This window comes from Triticum aestivum, chromosome 5A (assembly GCF_018294505.1).
Source record: "Triticum aestivum cultivar Chinese Spring chromosome 5A, IWGSC CS RefSeq v2.1, whole genome shotgun sequence".
NCBI lineage: Eukaryota > Viridiplantae > Streptophyta > Magnoliopsida > Poales > Poaceae > Triticum > Triticum aestivum.
The window spans coordinates 553,295,664-553,316,692 of NC_057806.1; the positions used below are offsets into that span (position 1 = coordinate 553,295,664).

The window sequence follows — 21,029 nt, forward strand, 5'->3', positions numbered from 1 at the left end:
GAACATAAATCACTGGACACCACTATGTTTAGAGCACATGGGCTTGTGACAGGGTTTACCCATCTACATATACAGAACACCATAACATTAAGGTAGAGGCCTTCGGCGAGGCAGAGGCCATTTCTGAAGTGGCAAAGGGATGTCTCTATAACCAAGGAAGCGTGGCTCAGGCAACGGCCATCTGTCATGAGCAACAAAGTACACGTCAATGAAGAGATCTACTTTAAACAACGTTACAGATAGATATTAACATGTACAAGAAAGGATACTTGTTTCCATAAATTGCTGCAATAGTTTCAGAGTTTCCGTGTGTCCCACCAGGCAACAACCATCTGTTGTTGAGAGTCATTTCAAAAGGCATAAGAGTTGCTGATTAAATTATTTCAAAACAATGTCGTACTTAAGAAAGAATACCTGTTTTCAAGACCCTCGACAATAGTATCATCTGCACCAGCCCTGCAAGTACACCCAAAATCAAATTTACCATGAGGGAACAAGCTAGTCAAGTTTAACCAATGACATACCAGCTTAATGCATTAAAAATAGAAAGGATAAGAGCACAATGAGAGGGTGCAGGTAAGTATGGTATCAAGTATGATAATGGTAGATCCGTAGATAACAACAGAACACACTGATGAATTAAGTTATTGGAATCATGTACCATTACATCACTACATCAGTGCACAGTTTTACACTTCGGGGCACACACAAGTTGTCATATCAGCCCAAAATAATTGGGCCAAAATTATGTTTAAGTGAAAATGATTGAATGATGTAAAACTAGAGATGAATATACATACAGGACAACAACCCTAAAACCTACAAGCTTTTTTTTTTTAAAGACATACCGTGTTTTACTTAAGTTCAATAAGAGGCGGTGTATAACATCCCTCGGCAGGAACGGAGTTTCTTCCTCGTCATAGAAGTTCATTCCAACAAAATTCCCATCATTGTCAATAAGAGGCCCCCCAATCCCAGCCTAGCAAGACAAAAGGAACAACATACAAGAGTTACACACAGATATCGTTTGATAGATGTAGTGATAGCTTATGTTAGTACTCCAACGCTAGTAACTTTTTGGCATGTTAGGTACTGGGGAAGTCCACAAGAAATACCTTGGTGATTACACAGGTGGAGACACAAAGTTCTTTGCAATCAAGTTTGCTTTGTTTGCCAATCAACACCTTCCCCTCGACAGCCATTAGTTTGCGACACGCAAAAAGACTACCCACAGCTATTACGTCCATAGATGAGGTAACTGGATGCCCACGGATTTTTATTGTCCTTGGATGCCAGAATCCCATGATGTCAACAAGGGCGACATTGTAGTGTAAATTATAACAGTTCAATATCCCTACGACTCGAAATCCGCCTGTTAGGCAAACTTCAATCTGCAATAATAAGGTTATGTTAATAACCAGTATCTGAAATGAAAAGGCAAAAACAAATGATAGTAGCAATTAGCAGTAACAACCCATAAATTATCATCAATCATGTGTGCACTGCCAGGAACTCTAACCAAACTTGCTGAAGTAAGAATTGTTGCAGAGCATTTTTTGCTCTTTATAAATACACCTGTGCAAGAAAACTTCTTTGCAAATCCTACAGAGATAGTCATGTCAGTTATCAATCATTGAACAATTAAAAAATTGGAAAAGTAAGGACTGTATAACAGAGTCATCACCATTGAATGAGGCAAGTGAGACAACACTACGATCCATTTCTGAAGCAAGATGTTTGCTTGATTCTGAAGCAAGTGAGTAGGCACTTCGATCCATTTCTAAACCAAAACCTCCCAATGGTTTCCTCAAGATATCCTTCTTGAACATATCATCGAGAAGATTTATGTATTGCCTGCCTAGCATGATACACAAGTTAAAAGTGTTTCATAAAGTTTTCAAAGTGTGCGCGTGCCATTGTAGCTTCAATATGTAATCCAAGAAAATTGGAGTGTGATGGTGATGATCCATCTTCCTTCTTCCACCGCACCATTTCCACATCTTGTTTAAGGGTTTGCCAATTATGTCATATGAGTATTCCTCAGAGTTTTGATGTTTCTATATCATCTTGTTTTCCTAACTACAGGTCAGTTTCTGTGACTGCGGATTTGCAGACTGATGTGCCACATGCATGATTCAATATATTTTTATGATTTCCATAGCAACAAGCAGGCATTCACCTGGTTTATCAAATAAATAAAATTGTGAAGACATAATGCCAGTCCTGTTTAGTCAGTATGTTTTTTCTATGTACTAACAGTATATGACCACACACCAAATTAATGGATAGGATCCCCATAATCTCCCATTCAGCCTGACAAATGACCATGGACCCAGTATGAGGAACACAATATAATCTAATTTCCCGTCTTCTCTTCCTCCCTGTGGTTCAACGGCTGTCAAAGGGACAGCCACACCTCTTGGGTCCAGGGCTCTCATTCTGGCCTTACGACCAATATCCTATGAAATAAATTTGCTCACCTGCTGCCATGAGGAGACCTGGGTCTCCAAAACGAATTTTAATTCTTGCACTTGCAGCTTCGTCAACCTCTTCCTTAACACTGCAGCACAATGTAGAATACTCACTGTGATAAATCCAAAAGGAGAATATATCAAGAGACACAGACCATGCACAAAATGAGAGTATTAAACAAGGGAAATATAGAAAAAGAAGGGAGCACCAAATAGTTGCATATATTTTACAGCAGATAAACTTAATAAAATTTAAAACAATTTCTCCATGGGTCTGTTTAAATGCAAGTTTAGAGTGTAGCAGAAATATTTATTAGCGCCAGATTAATAATAACAACCGTAATCTAGTACTCCCTCTGTAAACTAATATAAGAGCGTTTAGATCACTACTTTACTATTCTAAATGCTCTTATATTAGTTTACGGAGGGAGTACATTGCAAATGCAGCTTGTTGGGTACAAGGAAAAGAGATGGTCACAGATGCAGAGCAACAGGAGATGTAAAAAAAAAAACACAAGTACAAAATAGCTAATGAGCAGTTTTGGGGATAAATTTGTAAGCCTCGAAAGCTGTTCTTTGGCGTACAGAATGATACACCTTACACAAACTCAAATAGAAATAGGTCAGGGAGATGTACTGTAGGATGCAGTCAGAGAGAAGAAACAGAGTGTGGTTCATCAATACTGAAAGTGCGCATACCTGACCATCCCGCGAAACCACATGAATTCACGAATTGAAGGCCTTCGTACATAGGGGGTCTTTCGTTCTTTGGTACCAGAGTAGTTCATCCCAACAAAGTTGCCATCAAAATCAACAAGGGGACCTCCAATCCCCACCTACCACAAACATGAGGATGAAGTTATGCATGAAAAATGCAATTCATAACGCCTGAAACTAAGGATATGCATCAGCGCACACAATGATAGAATATAGATTAAGCCATTCACACCATCAAACAGTTATTTATTTGAACTATACAAACTAAAGCAGCTAGCTCACCTCATGGATTCGGCATGTGCTTAACATCCTTTCATCGGTACGAGCAAATACAGAGGCAAGATCTACTCCGCTTCTGGTCTTTAATTCTCCTGAATCATAATAGCGCCATAGAGCTGCTACCTTCCTATAAGGCTCAAACTGCGTGGCACGATCAAGACTTAGATGATATAGATGGGTGGGATCAATAACGTCAACGTTCTTGATTTTGACGATGAAAAAATGAACATATAACTCAGGGTTCTCTATCCACCCAGTGACAATCTGATCATCGGGAAGGCGTACTTTAATCTGAAATGAGCACAGGGCAATGGCTGTACTGAATTATCATTACAGGTGCAGCATATACATTAGCATAATTAATAATCCAGAAAAGGTTACCGTCAAACTTTCAGTGATCTTCCTTCTAGGGCAAGTATACGGAATCAAATTTATGGATGTCAGGAAACACGTGGCATCAGGACATGAGCTTTTGATGCATGTGCCGGTGCATTCGCGTATTTTGGTATCACCTGGAGAGGGAGAGAGTCATACGTGCAAACTGAATAGCTGATCTTAAAACAAGGTAATATGAGAAATTATTAACAGTAGAATCACCAACCATCAAATGAAGCAAGCGACACAACACTCCTCCGCAATCTTGAAACAACTTGCTCACTGAGTTCACTCAGGGCCCCTGGAAAGGATTCACTCGAGCTGCCCGATATCGCTAAGGAGCTTGCATCAGTGAGTTCAATCGAGGAGCCTGCACTGGATTCACTCGAGCTGCCGGATGTGCCTGTGGCTATGGAGGTACCATCCAAACCTAGTTAATTTCAAAATAAAATCATGTGTGATATAACTAACAGAAGCGTCAATTTACCATTATGAATGTGTACGTTTTAGGGAAAAGGGAAACAGCTATGGACTCACTTGGCCTAGTTGCTCTTTTATAAGGGCGTTGTTGCTCTTCATCGCCTCTCATCAGACGGTGCTTGTTTTTTGTCATCGATCTATATTCAAGCCAGCCTGAATAGCTAGGAACAAAATTCAACAAACACTGATTGATCGCATGCACAACTAGTGGATCTATATGGTTGGCAAACAAATTGGAGGGATTGGACTATATATCCGTATCCAATAGATCGTAGGAAGAATTACGAGCCAATATACCCTAGAAACGGCACTGGAGTATTGCGGCGCAACCCAGTTGTTGAGTATATATCTTGATTGTTTAGGAAATATATAATAGACTAGGTTTTTTTTCTAATATAGCAATCAATTCCACCAATCTCTCTATATTCCACCAAATTGGATGGGTTGAAAGATTGGAAGTATCCATAATTCCATACACAAATACAACCAATAAAGAAAGATTTGATGAGGCCGGAGAATACTGCAAGCAACTAAAAATTCCACCAGAGGTGGAGGATGACTGGATGAGGGTGAACGTGAACCTTGGCTCGCCAGCCGCCCGGCCGGCATTGGTCGGAATGCGGGCCATTGTGCTAGTAGTGCTAGGACGAACAAAATTTGAGGTAGTGCTAGGACGAACAGAGCCAGCGTGCAGCCGCAGGCCAGCAAACAGCAAGCAAAGCGCGCAGCAGCAGCAAGCACGGGAGGAGGACCGGAGCAGAGCAGGGATTGGGATTGGGATTGGGAGAGAAGTAACCTTGCTTTGCTTGCTCCTGGCTGGCGGCGGCGCGCGGGTGCTTCGTCTGTCTGCCCGCCGCTGCCGCCATCGTTAGGGTTCTGTGGCTCCATGAGTTTTTTTTTTTGCCATCCCGTAGCTCCATGAGTTCGTCGGGGCGTGACTGCCTGCCTGCGTGCGTTCGCTACAGTGCTTGACTGAGTCGCCTCGGTTGTTAACGAACCAATTTTATTTTTCTTGAGAAATTGTTAACGACCCAAGTTCACGGGCTCAAGGCCCAAGTAACGTGATACACCTGCACGCACATACGACCGGAAATTCTTCTTTATTTGTTTTTCTTCCTCTTCTATATTCTTTTTCTTTTTTAATTCTTCTATTTTATTTTATTTTTCAAATTAAATTTCATGAACGTATTTTCTAAAATTCATGAACTCTTTTAGGAATCACAAACAATTTTCAAGTTCACAATCTTTTCAATTTGGTGAACAGTTTTTATTCATGACTTTTTCAAATCCATGAATAATTTTCGGCTTCGTGAATTTCTTCACAATCCGAACTTTTAATTTTTTAAAAACTTTGTCGGATTTGTGAGTTTTTTACTTCGCTATCTTTACACAAATTCGTAATTTGCTTTTGAATTTTTGAACTTTTTACGAATTCGTGAACTTTTTTGTAATTCTTCATCTTTACTAGACTTTGCAAACTTTTTTTAAATCACAAACTTTATTCAAATTCGTGAACTTTTTTCAATTAGTGGTCTTTTTCAAATTCACGACCATTTTGAATTGGCAAACCTTTTTCGATTTCATGATTTTTATAATTCGCGGATATATTTCAAATTGACAGACTTTTTCAATTCACAAATATTCAAACTGATGCGTGCGAACAAATGTAAAAACTAACAAAACTGAGCCTCCTCATTTTATCAGTGATTTACTGGCAAATGATGTATCTTTATTTTCCCATGGAATATAAACCACCACGATGGCTTACCCTATACCCTAATAAAGAAAAAAAAGAATACCGAATACTAGATCTTAAACAGGAACTAGTGGGCCGGTCAAGATAAAACGCCCCCTCTCGCGGCAGCAGCACGGATGCCAACACCTAAAAAAAGTTGGAGCAGAGGTACAGGAACTAGTTGGAGCAGAGGTACCCCTCAAAAAAAACAAAGTTGGAGCAGAGGTCCTACCGGCGACGAACCCAGCGGCGGCCAGTTTCGGAGGTATCCTTCTCCACCGACGGGGGACTTTTTGGTTGCTTGGATCGTGTATGGATTCTTCAACCCATCCTGTTTCGTAGAGCGACTCCGCCACAGTAATCCAGATCCGTTTCTAGTTTTTTTTTTTTTTTTGTTGTTGTTGTTCGTAGTTTCTTTCTCCAATCTTTTTGACGGGAACAGCCGGAGCTCTGCTTTTGCATTTTAGGCGGAGAAAGGAAACATGCAGTACAATACAAGATCCAACCAGGAGAGAGTCCCGGTTAAGAAAGATTCACTCAACACACTCGAAAACAGATCGATCAGTGTTAGCTGAATTTTGTTCCTTGCAGTTCAGGGCTGGCTTGTAATTAAAGATCGATGACGAAAAACAAGCGCCGGCTGATGAGATGCGACGAAGAGCAACACCGCCCTCACAAAAGAGCTACTAGGCCAAGTGAGTCCATGCTGTTTCCCTTTTTCTTGCAATTACATATTCATAATACTCCCTCCGTTTGTTTTTACAAGACGTTTCAGACAGGTTGCTTTGTACTGTTTTAAACAATGTCTGAATGTCTAGAACGTCTAATAAAAATGAACAGAGGTAGTAATAAAACTGACGGTTCTGTTAGCTGTATATATATACCACATACAGCATGATTTTGCTCCCATAAACCAGCTTTGGATGGTATCTCCTTATTACCAGACGCCTTTAGTGAACTCAGCGAACAGGTAGTTTCAAGATTGCACAGGAGTGTCGTGTCGCTCGCTTCATTCGATGGTTGGTAATCATACTCATATATATATTGCCTGTTTCTAAATGGCCAGTTATTCAGTTTGCACAAGTGACTTTCTCTCTGTGCGCTTCTTTATAAAATGATACGCACACTCGTGCGTATTCGAGAAAAAAAAACTTTCTCTCTGTGCATAGGTGATACCAAGTTACGTGAATGCACAGGCATATGCATTGAAACCTCGTGTTCTGTTTCCGAAGCTACGATCCTGACATCGGCGCGGTTGGTTCCACCTACTTGGCCTGCAAGTTTGAAGGTGACTTTTTTATCTACTCCTTTCCTGGATTATTAATTATGCATGCTAATATATACATGCTGCACCTGTGCTCATTTCAGATTAAAGTGCGCCTTCCTAATGATCGGATTGTCACTGGGCGGATACGTGCTTCATGTGTTGATTCTTGCATTGTCATCATGAAGAACGTGTCTGGATTTGATGCCGCAAGCCTTGACGGTGACATGCAGTTTGAGCCTCATACGAAGGTAGCAGCTGTATCTCGCTGTTTCCGTTCTGGATTTTTAACGGCCACAAGCGGAGTAGATCTTGCCCCTCCAAACCCTCTTACCAGTGAAACAATTGTAAGCACATGCCGGGTCCAGAAGGTGAGTTAGCTGCTTTTGTACAGTTCAAATTAAATAACTGTATGATGGTACTGTCAGTGGCTTAAGAGCATATTCTGTCCTTGTATCCTTAGTTTCAGGCATTATGAATTGCATTATCCCTGTGTAACTTCACTGTTACTTTTGCGATAGGCAGGGATTGGAGGACCCCTTGTTGATTTTGATGGGAGCTTTGTTGGGATGAACTCCTCCCGTACCAAAATGAAAAAGACTGCCTACTTGCCAAGGAAGCAAATTCTTCATTTCTTGGCATTTCACAGGATGGTCAGGTATGTACACTTTCAGTATTGATGAACCGACCTTCTCTCTTTGGCTCACCCATGCCCCTCTCTCATTGCATCCTATTCTACATATCGATCCCTCCTATTTTAGTTACCAGTTTGTACTCATTTGCTCTTTTTCCTTAAACTGTTTAGATCTGCACTGTATTAGATTAAGGCTCTTATTTCAGTGCCAGTGCTAATACATATGTCTGCTACACTTGAACTTACGTTCAAGAAGAAGACCCATGGGGAAATTGTTTAAGATTTTCTTAAATTTCTCTGCTGTGAAATATCTGTAACTATTTGCCTCCCTTCTAGTTCTATATTTCCCTTGTTTAATGGCTCATCTTGTGTGTGTGGTCTGCAATATCTCCTTTGTGGATTTATCATGGTGAGTTTTCTATGTTGCGGTGCAGTGTTAAAGTTAAGGAAGGGGTTGATGATGCTACGAGAGCAAGAATGAACAGTGAGATGAAAGCAATTAGGCCAAGTAGTGAGTCCATTTTGCTTCCGTTTTCCTGAGTATTCATAATTGACCGTTCTATTAACTGTATCACACTCACACATGATTTTATCTCAATTAACTAGGTTTGGATGCTACCTCCATAGCGAAATTGAGTGAATCCAGAAAAGGCGCCTTGAGTAAGCAAGTACTTTCCAGATTAAGTATGAGTGTTGTGGCGCTGGCCTCATTCCATGGTTGGCGATTATACTGCTAATTATTCTTCATGTTACATTGTTTTTGATGATCAGCTATTCAGTTTGCACGTATGACTCTCTTGCCCTCTGCAGGTGATACCAAGTTACGCGAATGCACAGGCATATGCATCGAAAGCTCATGTCCCGATGCTACAAGTTTCCTCACATCGATAAATTTGATTCCACTTACTTGGCATGCAAGCAAGATCACTAAAAATTTGACGGTAACTATTTTCTGTACTCCTTTCCTGTGTATTATGCTAATCATTAATTCAGTACAACCATTGCCTTGTGCTCATTTCAGATTAAAGTACGCCTTCCGAATGATCAGATTGTCACTGGGTAGATAGCGGATCCTGAGATATATGTTGATTTTTTCATAGTCAACGTCGCTGGTGTTAATGCCGCACATGTAAGTCTTGATCATGAGATGCAGTTTGAGCCTTATAGGAAGGTAGCGGCTATATGTCGCAATTTCAATTCAGGACTATTAACGGACACAAGCGGGGTAGATCTTGCTTCTCCAAGCGCTCGAACTGATGAGACCATGTTCAGCACATGCCAGATCCACAAGGTGAGCTAGCTGCTTTAGTTTGTACAGTTCAAATAAATAACTGTATGATGGCATGAATTGCTTAATCTATATTCTATCATGGTATGCAATGATGCATATTCTTCATCCTGACTTTTGTGCTAGGTGTGGGTTGGAGGTCCCCTTGTTGATTTTGATGGCAACTTCATTGGGCTGAACTGCTCTTGTACCAAAGAAAAAAAGACCCGCTATGTACGGAGGTCTGCAATTCTTCGATTCTTGGGGGTTCACGGGATGGTCAGGTACGCACACTTTGAGTATTGATGAACCACACACTCCGTTTGGCTTACCATGTTTCTCTTTACTGCCTCATATACTACATCTCCCTCCCCTATTTCTATTTAAGTATGTGTAAGGTGTATCATTCTGAAAGCCAAACAGAAGCTTCCCTGGTTTACGAATTTATCCCAAAAAGGCAAAAACTGTCCCGTTGCACTCTACTAGATCGAAGCTTGTTATTTCAATCCTCGCGCTAATAACATGTTTCTGCTGGACCCTAAACTTACATTTAGGAAGATCCATGGAGAAATTGTTTTAGATTTCCTTAGATTTCTCTGCTGTGAAATATCTGCAACTATTTTGCTCCTTATTCTATATTTCCCTTGTTTAATAGCTCATTTGGTTTAATACCTCATATTGCGATATCTTGTGAGTTCTCTACATTGTGCTTCAGTGTTAAGGAAGTGGTTGATGATGCTACAAGAGCATTCCTCAAAAGTCTGGCAGGAGAACCATGTTACAACATTCAAGGAGGTGAGCAAAATTACTTCACAGGATATTAGGTGTAAGGACAGCATGGGGCAGCCATGGACCAAAGAGGCGCGGCTGTGCCTTTGACAGACGTCAAGTCTCAAAGTCAGCTTACATTGGTCCTCATAATGGGTCCTCCTTGTGTAGAGGTCTAACAGTCCAAACAAATAACCAATCGAAGGTCTCATTTCTACCTGGCTAAATGGCCAAGCTGAACGACATCTTCATAATTTTCTGAGATAAACGACATGGCAAAAACATACTGACAAACTAGTACTAACATGTATGGTCACTTATGTTTTCACCTTCTTGCAACAGGCAACATATATATTTTTCGATATAAACTAGGTGAATGCCCACTTGCTGCTATGGAACTCATAAAAATAAATCTAATCATGCAAGTGGCTCATCAGTGTCAGTCTCTGCAAATCCATGGCCAGAGGAGTTGACTTGGCGTTAGCAAAACAAGATAACTTAGTAACATCAAAACTGCGATGAACTCATATATGACATATTTGGCAAACCCTAAAACAAGATGCGGAAATGGTGAATTTATGACCCCCCCCCCCCCTAGTCATGAAGTTGGAGGGTAGGTTTCATGGAAGATGAATGACGATAGATCATCACCATCTACTCCAATATTTTCTAGGATTACAGATTGAAACTACAACACTAGTAGAAAAATGGTCAAACGTGAAGCACAATAGTGCCGGTTTGAATTTCAGCCGGCACTAATGTGTACAATAGCACCGGTTCGTGGCGGCGATCAATAGCACCTGTTCGTGGCGAACCTTTAGTATCGGTTCATGCCACGAACCGGTACTAAAGAGGCTGTGTCAGCCTGCGGTCAGGCTATGGCCCCACCATCACCATTTAGTGCTGGTTCGTACCACGAACCGATACTAATGAGGTTATGGCAAGCTGTTTTTAGTCCCACTTGGCCAAGAGAGAGGGACTAGGAGCGGTTTATAAGCCCTGAGTGCAGAGACGATGAAGAAGAGGCTCAATGCTCACGTTGCTTAGCTTCAAGCCTTCAGGAATATGGTAGATTGCACGGAGCTACACGCAGTGCAGTTTACACTATTCCGAAAGGCTTGAAGCAAATTAACGAGCATTGCACCTCTTTTTTATTTTTAATAACTTATTACAACTCCGGACTTCTTCTATTATGGCAAAAACTAATTGCACGTCGGCATTTATTTTTTTAAACTTTGGTTATAACTCCAGACTTTGACCATCAAGTTTTGCAGAAAAGAAAAAATAGCAGAAAAGAAAAAATAGCAGAAAAAAAACTATATAAAAAAACTACTCAGAAATAAATAGAAGAAAATAAATATAGCAGAAAAGAAAAACTACTTAGAAATAAACAGAAGAAAAAATAAAGCAGAAAAGAAAAAAAATTATATTTTCTATTTTTCAATCATTCACAAAATGACTGTGAAATTAAAAATCACTACAAAATGAACTCTGAAAATGTTGAATTTTGGCAAACTAGATGAATAAAACTACTCACAAATAAATAGAAGAAAATAAATATAACAGAAAAGTAAAAACTATACAAAAAACTACGTAGAAATAAATAGAAGAAAATAAAGCAGAAAAAAAACTATAAAAAATTGGGGCGCTGGCCTGTGGGCCTGCTAGGTCACAGACGTGCAATTACAGGCCTTAAAGGCCCAGCAGACTCACAGGGCAGCGCGCAGAGTTTAGGCCCACAAGCCTGCTATATAGAGGAGTTCGAAGAGGTAGCCGCGGCTGGGTTTATAAACCAGTGCGGCTGCCCTTCGCCCGGCGAGGTGGGACTAAACTTTGGGGTGGCAGTGCGAGGCCTTTAGTACCGGTTGGTGGCTCCAACCGGTACTAAAGACCACCCTTTAGTACCGGTTGAAGCCACCAACCGGTACTAAAGGCCTGCTTACGAAAATTCAGTTAGATCTCCCCACTTCTTTCGTCTCCAACCTCTTGCGCCCCGAACGCCGCGCGCCGCCGTCCGTTGTCGTCCCGCCGCGGTCCCGTACGTCTCTCGCTCTCGCGTATACCCGCCGCGCCGCCGTCCGTCATCGTCACACCCGGCCCGTACGGCGGCGCCCCCGCCCGTACGTACGCCACCGCTCCCGCCCCGTACGCCGGCGCCCCCGCTCGTACGTACGGGGCGGCGGAATACGGGCCGCACACATACACACATATATCCACATATATACGTACACACATACACACACACATACACACACACATTTTTTTACTTATTTTCTGTTTTTTAGAAAAATTAATTAGATGATCGAATGTTTGATTAATGTCGAATGTTAGATAGATAGAAAATTGTCGAACTAGAGATTTGAACTAGTTGAATAATTAATATAACTAGTTTATTTTTAGTAAGAAAATTATTGAACTAGTTTATTTAGGTATATGAGATTTGAACTAGTTCAATAATTAATATAACTAGTTTATTTTTAGTAAGAAAATCGCCGAACTAGTTTATTTAGGTATATGAGATTTGAACTAGTTCAATAATTAATATAACTAGTTTATTTTTAGTAAGAAAATTTAGGTATCTGAGATTTGATACAGTTTATTCAAAAATAGTTGACAACTAATTTGTAATAGGTGTTTAATGTTTCACCTATATGAACATAGGAAATGTCATCTGACGACAAAAAAGATTTCATTATGTGCGAACACTGTGAAGACCAGCGCGGCCTGTGCGACAGAAATTTCCTTGTTGATGGTAGGCGCTTCAGCATCAAGCTGGATAAGACATTCGAAGTTGACACAGTAAGTCACTTTGTCAATTATTATTTGAATGCAAAACTTATGCTTCATTTGCTTCAATTTATAATTTTAAATTTTCACTATTCTACTAGCGCATCCCCTGCCATGCAAGAATTTTTGTCTTGGATAAGATAGGTTTTAGTGCTATAGATGATATGGAGGTAAAGAGAGTTTACTTGAAGATGGAGCATGGGTATACTTTCAACGTCAAATTATATAATGGAGACACATACACCCATTTTGAATGCAAAACTTGGCAAGCACTATGCAAGGCTTATGCATTTGAGCCTGGTATGGTTGTCACCTTTGATATTCGTCCGGAAGATGATATTGAAGGTAATATAGATATCTGGGTCGATGTGCAAACGCCTCCAGTTCTACCATTATGTGAGTTTTTCTCAACCATGCATGCATATGTTTATGTCTTTGATACAGTTTATTCAAAAATAGTTGACAACTAATTTGTATTGTCAGCTTATTTTGATTCAAGCAAACATGTCTGGTGCTTGGTAGACAGGACCTACTAGTGCCCCGGGGCTCAACTAAACTGCGAGGAGATAAGTCATTATGTTTCATGGCTTGAGGATCTTAATACTGTCAAGACAAAAAAAATTCCTGGACTTAGAAATGTTAGTACTCAAAACGTGCGACCAATGGTGATCGTATTGAACTACGGTCACATCTATAATCGAAAGATGGTAAGATTTTAACTATTTGTCCTTAATTAGTGCATCTTTTGCATACATTATTTTTGAAGCTAAATTTTCATTGCTTAGTATATTAATTAGTATACGATGTTCTTTAACAGGGACTTCTGATGACGGTTGTGCCTCAGTGGATCGAGACTAAAGGTGACATGTCAATGGTTAGCTTACGGCCAAGATATCCTACATTGCACATGAGTGCATTTAGGATTTCTGAAAGCGAAGAATGCTTAATAGTGAAAGATTGGAGCAAAATTGTTAACGATCGCAGAGAAGTACTAAGGGGCAGCAAGGAGAAGCGCAACCCAAGATTAGGAGACAGATTCATCTGCATGCTCCAGTATGATGAATCAAGAGAGCTATACATGTTCTATGCTATTCTACCTGAGAGGGAGCAGCACTAGTTCATGCTCTTAATTAGTGTCTCATGTCCGTGTCCTGAACTTCGATGTTGGTGATGATTATGTTGAACTCGATGATATCTTTGCTTCTGTTACAAAGTGAATGTTTCCTCTTTAAGCTAGCCAGTGTTGGTGATGATTAGATAGCTAGCGGTAATGACTATGATGATTAAATAGTGGTAATTAGACGACTACGATGATTTTTAGCTAGCTAGAGTTTATTTATTTATTAATATACAATGATGATGATGATGATGACGACTACAACTCATTATAACGTAAAACAATCCTAAATTAAATTGATAACACAAATTTAATTGAAAAATACAAAATAAAACAAAAACCCACAAACATTTAGTACCGGTTGGTGTTACCAACCGGTACTAAAGGGCTCCCGACCCTCGGAGCTGGCTCGTGCCATGTGGTTTCCCTTTAGCACCGGTTCATGCTGAACCGGTACTAAAGGGGGGGGCCTTTAGTGCCCACACTTTAGTGCCGGTTATGGAACCAGCACTAAAGGGCCTTACGAACCAGTGCTATTGCCCGGTTCTGCACTAGTGCAATGTCGTACCATGACCCCTTGGCTGCCAATGTGCATTGTACAATAGTAGAAAAAGGGTCAAATGTTCAGCTCATTAGTCCCGGTTTGTATTTGAGCCGACACTAATGTGACAAATAGTGCCGGTTCTAACGGCTAGGCGGGCGGCGCTCATTAGTACCGGTTCGTGGCGAAACTTTAGTACCGGTTCGTGGCACAAACCGGTACTAAAGAGGTGGTGGCCTTTAGTACGGGTTGGTGGCTCCAACCGGTACTAAAGACCCCCCCCTTTAGTACCGGTTGAAGCCACCAACCGGTACTAAAGGTGGTGCGCTGCCACCCGCAGTGCACAATGTTTAGTCCCACCTCGCTAGTTGAGAGGAGCTCGCACCGGTTTATAAGCCCCGCCACGGCTACCGTGTTGAGCTCCTCTCTAAGCAGGCCTTTGTGGGCCTATTGCAAGTTTTCTGCCTTGTGGGGCCTACTGGGCCGTACGGGCCTGCATCCTGGCCCAACTAAAGGTTGGGTTTCTAGTCGTATGCAGGCCGTGTCGGCCCAGTAGGCGGGCTATTTTTGCTTTATTTCAAAAAAAATAAAAAAAATCCACCAACCGGGACTAAAGGTCCCCAAGACCACGGCACGCCTTGTGCCATGTGGTGAGCCTTTGGTCCAGGTTCGTGCTGAACCGGGACTAAAGGGGGGGGGGGGGCTTTAGTGCCCACCCTTGGTTCTTACGAACCGGTACTAAAAATCGTTTTTCTACTAGTGGTACCTGTTTTGCTGAGTAGTTCCTTATGTTGCACATGCACACTTTAAAAACTTTATCAAGCATTTTTAACTTGTGTTTCATGCTAGTCAAATGTATCATTAATCATCTCGAAGATACATTCGACGAGGATATCTTGCATAAACCATTCAAAGGTGTTGCTTCAGAAATGAAGCGAAGTGATGGCTCTCTTTTGAAGAAAACTGCTGCCGAACTTGCTTCAGAATCGAGCAAAAGTCTTGCTTCAGAAATGAATAAAAGTGTTGTCTCACTTGCTTCATTCAATGCAGTGGCGGTGTCAGGATCAAAACCTTGTGATGTCAAGCATTACATAAAACAAACAAGTAGAAGTAGAAAAGTGGAGGGCCTTGCCTTGTGTTGGATCAGATACAGAGTGCAGACTAGTACAATAATATTGGTCGATTGATTCAGAGTACCAGACGAACAATTTATGTGCAGCCGCGGCTGCGTCGCTCGCGGCTCGCCGGACGGCCCAAGGTGGTTGTTCCTCGCGTCTCACGTCCAGAGTCCAGTAAAAGATCACCGGCGTCGGGATGTGAAGTCTGAAGACGGCGCTGCGGCGGCCATCCACGGTCATTGAAGAGGCATGCGTGAAGGGGAGCCAGAGATATCACGTAATTTGTAGATCAAGCGATACAGTGCGATCAGTTAAGGGATTTTGGACTTTCTTTTTGCTGTACGGCCCAATAATGACCCAACTAATTGATACACAGGCAGGGGGATAAGAGAATAGATGGGCTGTAAGTTAAATTGCTGGTTCAACGACGTGGTACGTAGACGTGGGGGTCAATGTCATACAAAAATCCTGTGTAGTCAAGCGACTACACAGTTATAACGTGGCCTCACCACTGATTCAATGGTGACGACTCTGTTATAAAGTCCTTACTTTTTCATGTTTTAATTGATCAATGATTGATAACTGAAATGACTATCTCTGTAGGATTTGCAAAAAAGTTTGCTTGCACAGGTGTATTTATAAAGTGCAATGCATGCTCTGCAACAATTCTGACTTCAGCAAGTTTGGTTTGAGTTCCGGGTGATGCACACAGGATTGATGAGACCTTGAGGGTTGTTACTGCTAATTATTATTATTATTATTATTATTATTATTATTATTATTATTATTATTATTATTATTATTTCCTTCTCAATTTGGATACTAGTTAACATAACCTTTTCATTGCAGATTGAAGTTTGCCTTCCAAATAAATTTCGAGTTGTAGGGATATTGAACTTTTATAATTTACATTACAACATTGCTCTTATTGACATCATCGGATACTGGGATCCTCATGCAATACAAATCAGTGAGCATCCAGTTACCTCTTTTATGGATGTAATAGTTGTGGGTTGTCTTTTTGCGTATCACAAACTAATGGCTGTTGAGGGGAAGGTGTTAATTGGCAAACAAAGCGAACTCGACTGTACAGAACTTTGCGTCTCCACCTGTAAAATCACCAAGGTATTTCTTGTGGAGTTCCCCGGTACCTTGAACATGCCAAAATTATTAGCATTGCAATAGTAAGGCTATCACTACATCTATTAAAACGATATCTGTGTGTAAACCTTGTATGATGTTACTTTTGTTTTGCTAGGTTGGGTTTGGGGGCCCTCTTATAGACACTGATGGGAATTTTGTTGGAATGAACTTTTATGATGAGGAAGAAACTCCATTCCTGCTGAGGGATGTTATTCACCGCCTCTTGATGAAGTTAAATAAAGAATGGTATGTCTTCTTTTTAAAATAAAGGAGTTTCTAGGTTTTAGGGAAGTTATCCTGTCAGTTAGGATCTCTGTGAACATTCATCTCTAGTTTTCACATGGTTCAGTTATTTTCACTTAAACATTACTGGTGCCCAATTGGATTTTGGGCTGATATGACAAGATGTATGTGATGTCACTTGTCTGTGTCCCATAGGTGTAGTACTATGTACTGATTTAGATGACATTGTACGATTCGGGTAGCAATTCATCAGTGTGTCCTGTTGTTATTTGTTATATTATCATACTTCACACCGTAGTTATCTGTACCATCTCCTCACGCTCTTCTCCTGCTTTGTGTATATTTTAATGCACTAATGTGATATGTCATTGGTTTAAGTTAATATGTTTTCTCGTGGTAAAATTATTTTTGGGTGTGCTTGCAGGACTTGTGGACATGATACTATTGTTGAGGGTGATGAAAACATGTATTCTTTCTTATATATTTTAGTACTTATACATATACATATTGTTTCAAATAAATTTATTCAATAACTTGCGTGCTTTTTGACATGGTTGATCAACAACAACAGATGGTTGTTGCCTGGCAGGACATACAAAAACACTGATACTATTTTGGGCGGCGATGGAAACAAGTATTTTTTCTTACACATACTTATATTATAATACTGAGGGAGTACTATATGTCTATACTTTGTTTAAGATAAACAGATTCATTGACTTGGTACTTTCTTGCCCATGACAGATGGCCATTGCCTGAGCCACGTACCGTTGGTTTTCGAGGCGTGGGTCTACCCAATGATTTGTACTAGGATTGGTGATGTTTTCTTGTTGGTTGGTTGCCGGATCTCCATTCCCACATACCTTCTTGTGACGAGTCCTAGTAATAATGCTTTTCTATGCCATACCTTTTTTATCCTACCAGTACTCGTTTGAAAGTGTAATGCTTTGTGTTGCTTGTGTTAGAATATCCGAGGCGAGTGGTCTATTCATCGAGCACCAAGCAATCACACGATTCACGACATCAAGATTTATTAACAAGGTTCATCGATATGGCTACATTCCTTGGGCCTGACTACAGCCGCTCCTCCCATGAGACATCGTCACAATACTGCACCGAGATCGCCCAGGCTCCGGCACACACCGCCACCCTCCTCCTGCGTGCTTGTGCTATTATATTGGTATAGATTACATCGTATGTCTATCCCCTCATTCTATAAAAGGTCTAGGATACAAGTGTCCTACTAGAACATGATGACTTCATACCCTATGAACACAATACAACTGAGAGTCCAACTGTAACTTATCTTATATACAATATTTGACACAATTCCAACAAACTCCACCTTGGCAAATGTTTTCCACCACATTGGATTTGTCGGTGCGTCAAGCCTTTATGTACATTGGACTCGAGTTATGCCATGAACATGGTTGCTACTCTAAGACAACATATGACTCCACCTGTAACTTGTAGTTCCTACTTTTTTACCACAGTCAACGCTCAATCAAAGATAAGTTCCTTTTTTTACTCTATTTTGCGCTCTCAACTTCTAAAGTATCCATTCAATACATCACACATCCATCAACATTATCTTGGTTCCCTGTAGGAGTTGATTGAAAGGTTTGTAATAAGCAATTCACTAGCAAGTTCGAGTCCCTCAACTGAAACCCAAACTGAATCTCAAGTTTCCATGCATGACATTACTATATCTGTACCAATCTCAACGGTTTGATTTTTGGTTGTCTATACTACACACAAGGTGTGTCATTAAATTTTTGTGCAGGAGTGCGGAGATAGTGCATGCACCACGAGCCAGGGGTGTCGCACACCATCATTACAAAGTCTGCAAAATTATAATAGCGTGCAAGGAGGGGCTCGTGGAAGTGGTGTGCTAGAATGTGATAAACAACCTCGTCACCTTGGGGTTGATCATCTAGGTCTTGAATAGGTGGACAACATGACCAACATCAATGATACTGGCAAAGAGAAGTGGCAACACAGAAGGGTCACTTGAGTGTTAGAGGATTTAATTTGTATCTCCCATTACAACGCACGGGCCTTTTGCTAATGTGACTCAAACCAAGACGGATTGCTACGTTTGGGCCCGATGAACGTCTAGTTAGCCCCTGATGAGGCATCCTGGGAGGATGCTAATTTCATTATGATTTTTTAACATAGTACAGATGCACACACTCATATATACCCGCATACACTCATCCCTATGAACACACACATCGTACCTTTATGAGCACCTCTGACATCTCATCTTGAGATTGACCAAGTCACCAATGGCACCTCGTAGTTGACAGTAACATCCCCTCCCACTGAACGTGCATCGCTGAAAATCCTTCAAAAAAATTCAAGAATAAATGCGAGCATCCAACCTTGAAGCCTGGTGAGCTGAGGATACCATTGCCCACGTATATTTCAGAAACATAGCCTCTGATTCGGAAGCGCGTTGACAAAGGACGGCATGTGAGCCCTCACATGGACGCGTGTCATGCAGGGGAGGTGGCGGACGCGGCCACTGCGATCTGCGGGATGATGTTAAGCTTTTCCTCAAATTCTATCAGATCCGATGGTTCGCAGGCGGCAAAGATCCACCGACCGACGCGTAGCAGCCCCCACTAGATATTTTTTTGAGTCTAAACACACTTTACTTTATTGAATAATGTTCATAGGGATACAATTCAAATCTGGGGGGTTTAAAAGCCACAGGTGGCGCCCCAGATCCATACCAAAAGCATGCTTAGTAAGGCTATGTGCCTCTTGATTGGTTTCCCATCCTTCAAAGATGATGGAACATTGATGGAAAAGCTTCATCGTCTCTCTAATTTCCCTCACAATGGTTGCATACATCCCACCAGTGCCTAGCTTGATATCCTGCACCACCCCTTTGGAGTCAGAAGCAACTATAAGATGGGTTAACGAGAGATCTTGGGCAAGCGCAAGAGCTTCCCGGCAAGCTAATGATTCAAGCGTAGCAGGGTCAGTGAGGCCGGCACATCTGATGGCCGACGTGCCCAAAAAGTTGCCTTCTCCGTCGCTACACACTGCACTGTAAGAACCTTCATCATTAGCTGTATTGACGGCCCCATCAACACGGATTTTTGCAAAGTTCTCCGGAGGCGTTATCCATCTGGGATTCCTCACACTGGATCGGGTTGCTGGAGTTTGCTTCACCTGAATTGGCTTGCAATCATTGAGCTCTCGTATATACTTCATGATAAATTGGTGGGTTGATAACATGCTCTGGAAAATATGCTCGTGTAAAGCTTGTCGTCGAGAAAACCAAAGAGCCCAGAGAGTAACCAGGACTTGTGTAAACTCCGCCGCTGGGAGCGTGTCCAGGAGGGAGAAGATCCACCTCTTTGCATCTGGTTCAGTTGTTTCAGTTAGTACCTGGAAAATCTCCGGCTGTTGCAAAGCCCAAACAGAACGAACAACATGGCAATGAAGAAGGAGTGCTGCCAGGAATCTGTTGCACCACACAGCCCGCAAGTGTCCACTGTCGACATGTTTCGATGATGTAACATGTCCGCTGTCGGAATCAACTGTTGGGCTAATCTCGAGAGGAAAATTTTGACCTTTGAAGGCACATCTACTTTCTATAACTTGGACCACGACTTTTGTTCACCTTGAGAGTTGGAAGAATCTGTGCGCCCCTCCAGCCAAGCTTCGCGGCTGTGTTTTGTGGTGACTAGCATGCGATACGCCGAACGGACTGAAAAAACTCCATTTTTCTCGTGAGCCCAAGACCAGAAATCATCAATATGCTTGGTGCATAGTGGGATTGAGAAGATGGCTGCTGCATCAGTTGGCAGGAAAACTTGAGTGATAGTCTGTCTATCCCATGACGCATCCGGCAAAATCAATTCACCAACTAGCTGCGGTGGATTACGGATCCTTCTCGTGATCGGCCTCATATTGTGGGCACGCGGCAACCAGTTGTGGTGCCATATCTCCGTAGTCTGGCCGTCTCCGATCCGACGTATAAGACCTTGTGACAATGTGTCCCTCCCATCCAATATGGCTCTCCACACTTGTGATGGAGAAGATCCAAGTTCATCATGAAGAAATTCTGTTGTTG

The 21,029-nt window shown here is 41.5% G+C and overlaps 1 protein-coding gene and 1 pseudogene across 4 annotated transcripts; one reads left to right on the forward strand and one right to left on the reverse strand.

Annotated features, from left to right (window-relative positions):
* Window positions 1–5,292, reverse strand: LOC123104725 (uncharacterized). Of its 4 annotated transcripts, none has more exons than XM_044526600.1 (14): window positions 5,119–5,292; window positions 4,380–4,475; window positions 4,069–4,251; window positions 3,849–3,979; window positions 3,471–3,758; window positions 3,171–3,307; window positions 2,481–2,563; window positions 1,685–1,858; window positions 1,475–1,602; window positions 1,116–1,391; window positions 849–979; window positions 415–456; window positions 270–332; window positions 1–181 (listed from the first exon to the last, which is right to left on the reverse strand). In XM_044526600.1, the coding sequence occupies exons 1-14, from the start codon at window positions 5,240–5,242 to the stop codon at window positions 88–90; spliced, it is 1,950 nt and encodes a 649-aa protein (XP_044382535.1). In that variant the 5' UTR covers window positions 5,243–5,292; the 3' UTR covers window positions 1–87. The 4 variants fall into 4 exon arrangements, with proteins under 4 accessions (XP_044382535.1, XP_044382534.1, XP_044382533.1 ...); XM_044526599.1 differs by having other exon boundaries at window positions 2,481–2,560; window positions 4,069–4,272; window positions 5,119–5,291; XM_044526598.1 differs by having other exon boundaries at window positions 4,069–4,272; window positions 5,119–5,291.
* Window positions 5,293–6,212: 920 nt separating this feature from the next.
* Window positions 6,213–17,750, forward strand: LOC123101536 (uncharacterized; annotated as a pseudogene).
* The last annotated feature ends 3,279 nt before the right edge of the window (window positions 17,751–21,029 follow it).